This window comes from Cupressus sempervirens, chromosome 10 (assembly GCF_028749045.1).
Source record: "Cupressus sempervirens isolate cs-2001-9-10 chromosome 10, ASM2874904v1, whole genome shotgun sequence".
In the NCBI taxonomy this organism is placed as follows: domain Eukaryota; kingdom Viridiplantae; phylum Streptophyta; class Pinopsida; order Cupressales; family Cupressaceae; genus Cupressus; species Cupressus sempervirens.
In genome coordinates, this window is record NC_143127.1 from 728,413,131 (window position 1) to 728,426,142 (window position 13,012).

The 13,012-nt window shown below is 30.6% G+C and overlaps 1 protein-coding gene across 1 annotated transcript; it reads right to left on the reverse strand.

The window, feature by feature from the left end:
• Nucleotides 1–677: 677 nt before the first annotated feature.
• Nucleotides 678–3,195, reverse strand: LOC149535898 (uncharacterized protein At1g66480-like). The gene is made up of 2 exons (XM_089804494.1): nucleotides 2,288–3,195; nucleotides 678–1,093 (listed from the first exon to the last, which is right to left on the reverse strand). The coding sequence occupies exons 1-2, from the start codon at nucleotides 2,888–2,890 to the stop codon at nucleotides 1,043–1,045; spliced, it is 654 nt and encodes a 217-aa protein (XP_089660620.1). The 5' UTR covers nucleotides 2,891–3,195; the 3' UTR covers nucleotides 678–1,042.
• Between the last annotated feature and the right edge of the window lie 9,817 nt (nucleotides 3,196–13,012).

Genomic DNA, 13,012 nt, shown 5'->3' on the forward strand with positions numbered 1-13,012 from the left:
AGTTGTGCTATTAGTAGGTGATTTGCATTTGCTCCAATGATTGTCCTTGTTATATTTTGCAATTCAGTGTGGTGATGATTTATAATGAGATAAGATGAGATTATTTTAGAATGAATTAAATGAATATCATTTTGTACGAGGAAACAACACAAAACTATGTATAATTGAGCAAAATGGATGCAAAACCGAACTTCAAGATGAAGCTAATTAGTGAAATACATAGATTTAATTTTGTGCTTTAAAATGATTAAATATGACTCTAATTATATAACTAGAATAAATTAATAAAATAAATAAAATGATAATCAAAACAAATGATAAAGATAAGTAACAAACATATATGCAAACCGAATTATATTCTTATTCTCAATTGTCTATAAATATAGACCAATTACAATACTATATAACACCCCTAGCTAACCACCAAACTAGATTAAAAAGATTACTTCTGAAATGTATACAAATGCCAAAAACACGCAAGAAATACAGCATTATAAAACTTTATAACTAAGCATTTTTCTTTTAAGTTGTTGAATGTTGCTTTAACGAATAGTATATATTGCTTAGAATTCCAGCATTGCCTTACCTACATCCAATAAAAGTCATGGTAATCCATGCGAAAAGACAGGAAGAGATATTGGCAAACAAGAACAACTTCTCCACGTAAGAGAATTGAGTATAAAAAAATATTAGTGATTAAATTATTCAGTGCAGAGGATTACATAGATACGAATTCTTCCAAAGGCGACAAATACCATTAAACTTGACTGCGAACTGGACCCAATTCCAGATCATTATTCCATTTCAGAATGACATAAATTTGTACACTTCCTCTAGAGTAAGTATATTCAACAACATTCGTCCATAAAAGAATGATAAAATTATAGTGCTCCTCACAAATGGGACCCCGGAAAATGGCATAACTGAACACAATGAAGAAGTAAATAAATTAGTCGTGTTAGACGTCGAATTCTGCCATTAAAGCTGCGAGAAAGAATGGTGAGTTTTGACTCAAAAGCCAAATAAACTACTCTTTGCCTCGTTACAAATCTTCGTCACTTTGTACATCAGAGCTGAATCGTACGCTTCTTCTCTGTATAAGAAAACAACACACAAGATATACTGACATCAATCCCAAAATTATTATTTATGCCTACATTGAAAGGAAAAATTAGATAAAGGACTATTCCAAGTGTAAAATTCTTTTATCAAAAAAATTTAATCTCATTCTTTGACGCATCAGTAGAATGATAGAAAGAAAGCTAAAGGGCAAAATAAACAAACTAAAAAAGATCTTAAGAGATTTGATGCATATGGTGTTCAAGATCAATTGTATAAGATTTGTTTTACGTCAATCCACTTTATATTACATTATCAAGAAGAGAAAGTTAAAGGATATAAATCAATTTTGGAAATCACATTCTATAATCTATCTATCATCAGGTTAATAGAAAACTAAAAAACTAAAAGAATGGTTGATTGTAGATTCAAAGTTGGTTCAAAATTGGTGTTCAACTATGAAAGATCTTGGATCACGTTTAAAGATTCAAAATTGGTGTGTATAGGTTTTGTTCAATTATAGAAGATCTTCAATCAATATTAAGAAATTATTATGGAGGGGTTTTACTATTTCAAATGACTTAAACATCACACACTAAGCTTCATTCCTAGAACTCTAGTTCTAAATAAATTGTATACATGTAACTCACACTGATAGAAGAGTTGGCTTGAAACTTTGGTTTGTTCCCTTCCCTTTTGATCTGACTTTGACTGTAAAGTCTGGACTCGCCCAATACACTTGGACTCGAGAGAAGCTTGGTACATTCTTACAACTCTAACAAGATTAGTCTAACCGGCAGTTTGCCCCTTCTGGAACCCAATTTGACAGAAGGTAAAACTAAAGTAAGACAGAATGGACAGTAGAGATTATTACGGAGGGCCTTCATATCCATCTATAGCTCTAGATGAGACATTAATAGATGCAAAGAGCACTGATAAATTGATTTGTTTTTGGTTATTAGAATTCTTAAAAGAACTCTTCCAAAATAATGCATGCTCAAAGAATCAATAGATAATAAGAATGAAATGGGGGATCACGTTTAACAGTACATAAAGTTGGCCACTCTTAAATATCACACACTAAGGAAGAAATCAAGTTTATAAAAATAAGTCAATTTTGACAATTTAACACTTTTAGCCTATGAATTAAGCCGTAGTGTTGTCCGCACAAAGACAAGTAAAAAAATTCGATACCTGTAGACAAATACAAGTTAGAAACGATCAATACCTCAGTTTTGGGCAATGTCTTAAGAGAGCTTCTCAATCCAGAGGCCTGAGAAAAATTACGGCTTTCCCTTTCCCTGGCCTCCCCATCATTAAGATAAAAACTCAGAATATTCTGAGCAGTTTCAGAACTATTCTTGCTCTGGGATTCCAACTGAGCAAGCTGAGCTTTTGTCAAACGAACCTGAACACGAATGGGACCGCCATTTTCACCGTGAAAAGAAGAAGAAGAAGAAGAAACATAACGAGAGCTGCTGAGAGCACCAATATCCGAACTGGACCTTCTTTCCAAGAGCATGGCCTCAAGCCTTGACTTGGCACTCATGTGGATCACGGATCGAACCCTGGTGGGTGCCCTCAAATCCTCTCTTTTGGGCATCTCCACCAGATAATAAAGCTGCTTTGGCCTAAGCTCCAACGATTCATCCAGAGGCTTGGCCCTCACGCCCATATGACGAACTGCCTCAGAATGCAATATAACATGATTTGGGTAGTTTTGCACAATCTGTTCCACCGTCACAGGAGGCTTAAATTTCATAACTTCCCCATCGAGTTTCATGATTTTCACCCTCCGCCGGCCCAGAGACGATGCAACTGCGTTTCCCATCTGTAATCAATGTTCTGATCGAGATTCGAACCGTGGATCTGTTGAAGTATAAATTAGTGCAATCGATTGGAAGGGTGTTGAATTTTATACATGTTTGTCTGGTTGGGTGTGGCATATGAGATGACGATTGGTTTTTTTAGTGGGAAGGATCGTGGTTAATTAGTCAAAAGGATCTTTGGTTATGAAATCGATTTCACATGTTGTTGTTGAATATTTCAATGGGTGGATGGAGATTTGTTCAAATTTGTGGGCTTTTCGCCATTGACAATGTCGTCGCTGTCAATGGAGTGTCTAAATCGTTTTTCTTTCTCCGTGGGAAAGGGATCTTCATGGGATTGTTAGGTTTGTACTATTTCGTTGCCTTTGAACAGCGAGTTTCTCGAACGGTTTGGCGAGACACAGTCTCCCGATTGTGGGCAACGATTTGGGGGGTTGATAACTGTGCGTTGAAAAATTGTGATGGCGAACCTGGTCAGGAAGTTTGGTGTGTCAAATGATTAACCGTAACAATGTGATATAGAAGGTTCAGTAGAATTTATTCATAGGGACAATATCAAAGAGAAAATTATTATTATTTATTTCTTTTCTATATCTATTACTTTATTTATGAGTTTATTCATGGATTATAGTAATAACTGGACTATCATTACATTGATAGCTGTTTCATGAGTTATAGTAATAACTGGACTCTCGTTACATTGATAGGTGTTTGTTTGGGCTTTTGCAACGAGAGATGCAGCCATAGAAGAGTTCTTTTCTTTCCCCTGTGGGTATTTTTTCCTATAATCGATGATGGCTTTTTGTGTATTGTTGGAGGTGCCACATGTCGTTGGATGGCCATAGTTGTTTAGAGCCATTCCTACCATTCAAGGCATGACGTGTCATTGGATGACTGCGGGTGTTTAGTGGCATTCAATGCTATGCATGTATTTTGTCCTTCAGCTGATATTGACAGTGTTTTGTGGGTGGCCATTTACCATAGCTACTATTCTAGATTGCTACTGCATTTTCCTTTGCCTTTTCCTAGTTTTATTACATAGCAGACTTTCATGTGTTGCTTTGGGATTTCGTTATTGGAAGTTGTGAGTGCCAACGTAGGGCTAGGTATGGAGAATGTGTATTTTCTTTTTGTTTCTTTATTTTTTGTGAATTAGTGTTATAGTACTTTCAAATAAATTTATAACTTTGCAACTTAACCATAAACATTCATCTAAAATAATACATGAAAGTGAAACATATAACAATGAATAATTCATAGCACTGTGATTTATTTTTTAGGAAATCTTGGTTGAGAGAAAACCCTAACATGATGGTACCTGCAACTATGTATTAATCTAAAAGTTCTGTGTAAATAGGTATGACCTTGTTAGGAGTCATTACATAGAATTTAGTATGTTAGTCCTTCTTAGAGGACTATACATTGTTAGAGTTCTCAACCGTGTTACAAGATGTTTTACAAAAGGAAAAGTAGGCTTGCTTGAGAAACGGGTCACAATCTATTTACAATGAAAGTATTTCAATAATAAAAGACTATACTTATATGACAATGCTTGATTGGTCCTCAATGAAGCTCACATTTGATCTCATCCAAGATCAAGTCTCACACATGTCAAAACATAACACCATCATAGCATCATGATCCATTCTCTCATATGAAAACAATTTTTCCTTTATACCAGTCAAAATTCTTTATCCAATATAGGCTAACAAAAACCTTTCACAAGACGTGTCACAAATTCCAATATGCAATATAAAACCATACTATTGCAGGGTTAACATCTAAATTATGATCCATACAATGCCAAGCAATTGAATTTATCAAACAACTTAATTTTTTAGGATAGTTTTCCTTATCACCAAATGTTGTTCTGAATAAGTAATATACTTTGCTAGCTATACTTTGCTTTACCAGAACATGTTCAAGACAACATATTATAATAGGTGACCGACAAAACTATTATTATATTAAATGATAATTTATTTGATTAACACAATTATTCCTTCTTCCATTATGGTTATTCCATCTAATACTAGGTATCCTTAGATTGTTCATAAATCTGTTAAATCTGCAATACCTAGTTGTATGCCCTAGATTAAATTACACTTGTAATATGTAATAACTGAATTTTCATACATCTTGTTCCATTTTGATTTACTTGCATTCTATAATCTCTTACAATGTGTCCAAAGTTGTTTCATTGCTAACATGTCACTAGATAGTAGAGATGACTTTATTGCTCCTAATAGGTCTCCATGCATTTTGATTTTTCATTTATTCTTTCATTTGTCCTTATATTAGATCTAACTTTACATTCATGTGATTTATTTGTCCAAAGAAAAAAAAAAATAGAACAAAAACTTGTAAAAGTCTTAGTATCAATATCACCTTTGCAATCTTTATTCATGTTTCCATATTTGTTGCATGTATAGAATCTTGCTTTGATATTCTTTGTCTCGTCTTTACATTCTTCATTTTGAAAAGTTGTCTAAATATGATCTTCCATTGGTATCTCTTATGCTTCTTTAGAATATTCACCATCATGATATCCAATTCTAGTCATGTCACCTTTAAGTTTCTATTGTTATAATTGTTGAATCAATTATATCATTTCTTGACAAAGCTTTTCAAGATTTACCTTTGCTTCCACATGTGCACCTTTGGTAATCTTAGAATAACTCTTATGATCCTAATTACTAGATCTTCAATCTTCAAGTTCTAAGATGTGTTGTCAAATTGTTACATTCATTTATCTTCCTTTATGGATCTACCTCAAGTTTTCCTCTTTTTATCTTTCCATGTTCAATCTCTTTGGCCATCTAAAGTGATGTGATCTCAAATTTATGTCTAAGTGTTTGGTTTTCCTATTGAAATATCTCAACTAAACATGAATCATCTTTATTAGATTCAGGCCTTTATTCTATTCAACAAGTTCTTTCCTCTTTACCCTTGAAACATCTTGATCCGATCTTTAAATTTCTTGATATAATCTTGTGCATCTCTTATATTTAATCAGTATTATCTGTATCCAAATTGTCAAGTGCTACATCAAAATTTAAGTTTATTGCATCCATTTAGATCCTCCTCAACTTGTAAGACTTCTTATGAGGAACTAAGCTCTGATGCTCATTGTTAGCATCAAGAAACATAGCCAATAAGGGTGAGAGGGGACCAAGGGGAGGTTCAAACCAATTTATAAATTTTAAAATTAACCATAAATATTAACATAAACTAATATAGGAATTTAATGCATAGAACAATACAAAAAACTCTTAACAACATGATTCATTTTCAAGGATTTCCTAGCCAATGAAGAACCTCTATAGGAATGGGACCCACAACTATGCAATAATAAAGAATCTCTCTAGAAACAGGCCTAACCTTTTTAGGATACATTACATCACATTAATAGATGAGTTTTTGTTAAAGGACTAGTCCTTTTTAGAGGTCCCAACCCTATTAGGAGTTGTTCTAGAAGAAGAAAAACACACTTTCTTGATAAAGGACTCACGATTGAGCTACAATGAAAGTATTTCAATAGTAAAATTCTACGTACTAACATTATAATTCTTTATTATTCCTCAATAAAGTTCACATTTGATCTAAATTGGCATCAAGGCTTACACATAATAAGAAAGTTATCATATCATCATGATCCATGCTTGCGTATGAAAAAGACTTTCATTTATGCCCTTCACAATTCTTTATCCAACTAGTAAAACCTTTAAAAAAATGTGTAGAAAAAACTCTAATGTAAAATATAAAATAATTATATCCATGGGTTAATATAAATTATGTTTTTCCTACAATTCCATAAATTTGAATTGATCAAACAATTCAATTTCCTAGGATAATCTGCCTGATCACCAAGAGTTGTCCTGAATAATTGCTATATTATACTAGTTATACTTCACTTGAACAAAAAATGTGCCAAACAATATATTATCATAAGAAAACATACTTGAGCCATGTAATAAACTAAATATTACACATGGGTGAATGCACAAAGTTGGGTTGCAATTCCATGGAAGTCAAATCTGTAGAATGAGACCTTTTAGAAATGGGTACCCAATTTTAAAAAATGAGCACTCATTTTCAGCTCGGATACCCGATTCTAAATTTAAAAAATGGGTACCCATTTTAAAAAAAATTGGGTACCCATTTTTTATTTCCAAAAAATAGGTAGTCATTTCTCAAAAAATTAAAAATTTAAATTTTTTAGAAACAGGTACTCATTTTTTAAAAGTAAAAAACAAGTACCTGTTTTAAAAAAATTGGGTACCCATTTTTTAAAAGTAAAAAAATGGGTACCCATTTCTAAAAAAATCATTTTTTTTAGTTTTGGGGGGATTTCACATGCCGCTTTTAGTTTTTCAAAACGGGTACCTGATTTTTGAATTTTAAATAACGGGTGCCCGTTTCTTACAACATGAGGTGGGATTTTTTTTTCCCGCCTCAGATTTTGGTTTAAGATAGGCTTGGTAAGACCAAGCCTATGCCTTGGCCTCTCAAGATTTGGCTAAGGCATTGAACTGACAAATTCATGTCTCGCCATAATTTTTAAAGGGTCTTCCCAATCAATTTTTTTTACAAAACAAAAACCCATTAGAGCTCTCATTGTCCTAATTTCAAAAATATAAATTTTATAGTGTTATGATTTTATCTACTATTTTTGTATTTTTTTAAATCAAAGGTGGTACCTAAATGTAAAATAGCGATGTTCACTAAAACTGTAATAACTTTTTTATTTTATGATTTTTCTTAAATTAATTTATATGTCATCAATCTACATTCAATTCTTTTGAAGTTAATTTTTTTTTGAAAAAAGTGAAATTTTGATCAAATTATGGTGTCTATACATGAGAGGTTTTAAAATTTACCTTTATAACCAATTAAAAATTAATCAAAAAAATATTCATTAAAAAATTCAAGAAAAATATTCTCATCAATCTTTGGTGTGTCAGTTAACTCCATTTAAAAGGATTCATAAAAAATTATTTAGTTGTGTCAAATTATGGTGTCCATACACGAGCGTGGTATGGTTCTGAAACAAGCATTTTGAAAAAGTGGTTTTTAAAGATCCATACCAAAAAAAAATCTATCATATGGGTATACAAATAAATTACATATTAAAAAAGAAGATCCTAGGCACTACAATTTTTATTTTTGAAGTTTTTAAATATTTAATCTCTAAATGGCTCAAATTTTGGCATCAATTGAGAAAATATTTCAAAAATAGGAAAAACACTTCCACTTTTTGGCCAAAAGTGAGACCCAAGTTCTTGCACTGATCCACATATCCAAAATCATATCCATGTCTAGGTATGCGCAGGATCATGTTCAACCAAACTATGCCCTTAAGTGGTAATGGAAAATTATAAAATCAAGGTTATGTCAACTTGATGTGCAATTTTAAACTTGTTATGAACTTTTCATCAAAAAGTTGTGACAAAAGAATCTATAGGAAATTGAATTTATTTTCTAAACTACTAGGCCTTATTTGAAGAAAGAAAAAATTGATTGGTCAAAATTTTGAATTTCAATGCAATAGTACAAAAAATTCATGACAAAAATAAGTAGGCATATGTCTAACCACCTTAATCAAAACCAAATGATAATATTTTTTAACAAGATTCTACATATATATGAAGTAGACTCATGCCCAAATGTGACACATATTTTTGGGTATTTTTATTCCAAATAAATAATTAATTATGAATTTTCTACCATAGTATTTTTAGAATAACTAATTCAAAACTTTACATAATTAGAAGAAGTATATATAATGTGACACATCTTTTAGATTTCAAAAATGTTATATCATTTAAAGTTATATTTGTTTTTCAATCAGTGTGTCAATCAACACTTTATGGATAACTCCATTAGAAAATAAATAATAATTACTTATTAAACTCATAATCTGATAGACATTACAATTATGGAAAGATAAAAACAATCTTAATAAACCCTTTTCATTTCATCAAATTTGGGTGAAAAAAAGTCATCGAACACATGTTTGAAGTAAAAAATATACAACAACAAGCCAAAAACATGTTTCTAGGATATTTTTAAGTTGACCATGTAGTGTTGGTATCCAAAGTAATACTAATCCTTATAAAGTTATTAATATTTTTGTCTGGTATTAGGATGGGTGGGAAAAAAGTCAGAATAGATTTTGAAATTTTTTGAGGCATTTCAGAACTACATATTTTGTAGATCGCCACTTTTTAGCACACCATGATCCTGAACATATCCATCTAATAAGTATTATCTGCTTGCTGACCAAAGCTATGCATCTATATACTAGTTTCCTCTTCCATACTTACATATTTTCGTGAGTAACTTTGAACAAAACTGATCAACTAACTAAGTGAACCTTCTAATAGACTATGTTTAGATTAATGACAATATCTATGCCTTCATCCAATGATCTCTTTTTGACATGTTGTGAGTTTGTGGATATTTATATTTGGCAAGCAAGAGAGGAAAAATAGTTGGGTATTAATCATTTACCCTTATTTTGATATTGTAATTTTTTAATAATGTGAAATCTATTAGCAAGCAAGAGCAAAAAATTGTTGGAAATTTGTGGATGATAGATGAACAAAAGGAATGATTTTTTTTGAACTTTCATTAGTTTTTTCTTATAAAATGTATACTATAGAGTCTTTAGGTTAGTGCAAATGGGTTTTAACTATGTTCTATGGAATATTAAAGTCAAGATGCACACTAACATTAAAAATAAATCATGGATTTTCCTTTTTTTAAATATAGTTACAAAATTAATGTTTTCTTATCTCCGAGGTCTTTGTGGAAGGTCAAGCTAATAGAATTCTATAGGTGTATGTGATGGAGATGAACTTTAATGGAGAATTATTTGTTGTGGTGTCAAATATGAAGAGTGGTGACACAAAGTTCTAGAGATAAAATAAATTTTTAGTTTAGGTGATAGAATGTTTTCTTCTTTTAGGGAAACATGAGAAGGCTATCAAAATGACTGATGATGTTTATGAGAGGATGCCAAGCTATAAAAGACCTAGGAAAATGTGGCAGAAGTTATTATGTCATATACGACTTTAGATGGGAAATTTGGTAGTGTATTTTTTTATCACTTTATCTTCTTGAATCATTTTTTAGATGATCATTGTATTTATATTCCCTTTTGTTTATCATCCTCCCCGAATCACAATATTTAATCTCACAATAAAAAAAATTCTGGCTCTTATTTTTCATGAGGGTTCAATAAAAATGTGAGGATATGTGTTATGATGAGGAGGGTAGTGATCATGATGATATTGACTCATATGGGGATGAGGATTTCCATATCTATAAGAAGAAGTGCAATTATCCTTTGTCTACTACTTCTATTCCATTCTTTTCTTGTAGAGAGAAGATTATTTCGTCTAATGATGAGGATTCTAACTACATCCATCCTAAGTGTATATTCTTGATTTGATGGACTAGGGGTCTAGGAAAAGAAAAGGAATGGAACATTTTAGAAGTGTTTTTTTCTAAATTTTTCCATAAAGGTAGTGTGTCCCTTGCTCTTACCATCAAATCCCCACCTATAAAGAAGACTTTTTCTCCTTCCATTTAGAACACTAATTCTATGCCTAATTATAGGGTTAAGGAGAAGGTAATACATTGATATCGCTCTTAAGGTACTGAAAGACAATTCTTTGAAAAAGGGCTCTATGTGTAGAGATGAGGGATTGATTAGATAGCTATTGACAAACTTCCTTATGAGTTAGGAATATTTATACACTTAGGTCATTGTTTTGCTGAAGGATATCAAGAATGCCTCTTACAATGTTTAGAAACTTGATGATACTCTATGTAGTGCAAGTAATTTGATGAAAACTATTAATGAGACTAAGAAAGACCATGAATGTACAAAAAATAACCTCGAGGAAAAGTCTCTTGGTATCCAATATCCTATTAATGAATTGGTGAATATTAATAAAATCTATTTATTGGATACTAGTAAGGGCTTAAGGATAATTAATAAGCATATGGAAGTGGTCCGTATACTTTTAAAAGGTATATCTCTAGTTTCAAATTCTATAGATTTATTAAAAAACCAAAACAAATAGGAAACCACAATTGTCTAGTTTAACAATTATGGTTAATTTGTTTCTTGTAAGTAAAAATTTTACTATAAAATTGAGGTTTGGTGAAGAATTGTTTATTTAATGTTGTTACAGGGTAAAAGTACAAAGTTGTGTCACCTTTTAGGCTGACTTATTAGAATGACTGAATTTGAGTGTTTCTATCTAAAAATCAATTTTGTTAAAACATATGATCTACATAAATTTATTTTAGCTAAGTTATGCATGGTCTCACACTTTTCCAATTGGAGATGGCTATTAAATGCATATTTTATACTAGTTTTATCTAATTGCTAAAGAAATAAAATTATTTTAAAAACGTGGCATTTCAATAGCTCTTACTATTTTTTATGATTTTTTTAATAACATATAAACACCATTTTATAGAGCTTAGAGTCAAGAATATTCCCATATAGGTTTTATAGTATTTTAATTAGATATCATATATTGTAATTAAAAAATTCTATAAGCATGTATTTTAACACTCGAAAAGATGTCAGTTTTGAGAAAGAAAAAATATTAAATAATATCAAATAAATCTAAAAATTATATGATCTTCTAGAGGAGAGAGTCCTATTCTAGAATGTATAATTTTTCTCTTGGTTAGAATAGATTTGTTTTGAAAAATGTGATGGGAGATGAAAACTATCAATTTTAGGTGAGTTGAAATTTGAATCATTATAAAAGAGAAAATATGGGTCTAAAGTTGATTTTTATTTTTTATTGTTCTAGCTATATATGTTATCTATAACATAGTCTAAAATAAAAAAGAAATAAATCTATTTTCCTATAGTTTTATAGTGGGAACTAGACCCCCAATTTTCAGCATTTTTCAATAGCTAAAAAATTTTCTATAAAAAATAGGAAAATACATCAAATCTTATTAAAAATTATTATTAAAAATTATAATCCTAAACTTATCCATTTCTGCACATTTCATTAGTTTACTTCATTTTCAAATTCAAAATAATAATACCAATTTTATGTCATTAAAGGTGAACAATTATACTTTTTATAGCCTTTTTCTTTACAAAAGGGTGATAAAGGATTGTGTTTTCACCCTACAATGGGTATGTGCAGGATCATGGTGTACCAAACTATGGCCTTAAGTGGCAGTGAAAAACCAGCAAATCAGGGTTATGTCAACTTGACACATAATTTTAAAGTGGTTTTGGACTTTATATCAAAAAGTTGTAAGAAAATAATTTGTAGGAAATTGAATCTAGTTTCTAAACTACAAGGCCTTATCTGGAGAAAAAATTATTTGATTGGTCAAAAGTTTGGATTTTAATGCAATACTACAAAAATTTTAGGGCAAAAATAAAAAGTAGATGTATGTCTGACCACCTTAATCATAATCAAATGATAATATTTTTAAATATAATTTTAGATATAAAAAGTAGACTGATTCTTGGATGTGACGCATATTTTTGGCAATTTTTATTCCAAATAAATAAATAATTATGAATTTTCTACTATACTATTTTCAGAATTAAAAAACTCCCGTGTCTGACCATCTTAACTAGTTCAAAAAAAATCAAAATTAAGTTTTTCTTATTTTTTTCTTATACTAGTTGAAGCATAGAATGTGATGCATCTTTTGGATTTGACAAATCTTATACAGTTTGAAAGTTATAGCTATTTTTCAACCAGTATGTCAATCGACACTTTGTAGCTAACTCCATTAGAAAATAAGTAATAATTACTTATTGAACTTGTAATTTGACAAAACTTACATTTATGAAAAACTAAGAACATTCTTAAGAAACCCTTTTCATTACATCAAATTTTGGTTTAAAAAAAGTCGTCATCTACATGCTTGAAGTAAAAAACACATAAGAACATGCCAAAAACACATTTTTGGGATGTTTTAAAGATGACCATATAAGGTTGGTATCGAAAGATATAGTAGGAATTATAAAGGTATTAATTATTTTCATTTAGTATCAGGATGGGTGGGAAAAAAGTTGGAATAGATTTTGAAATTCTTTGAGGCATTTTAGAACTACGTATTTT

Excerpts from the sequence above, each read along its gene's own strand:
- LOC149535898 (XM_089804494.1), bottom strand. The coding sequence starts at position 2,890 with ATGGGAAACGCAGTTGCATCGTCTCTGGGCCGGCGGAGGGTGAAAATC. Across the intron at positions 1,094-2,287 it reads AGACATTGCCCAAAACTGAG|AGAAGAAGCGTACGATTCAG; the intron begins GTATTGATCGTT and ends TTTCTTATACAG.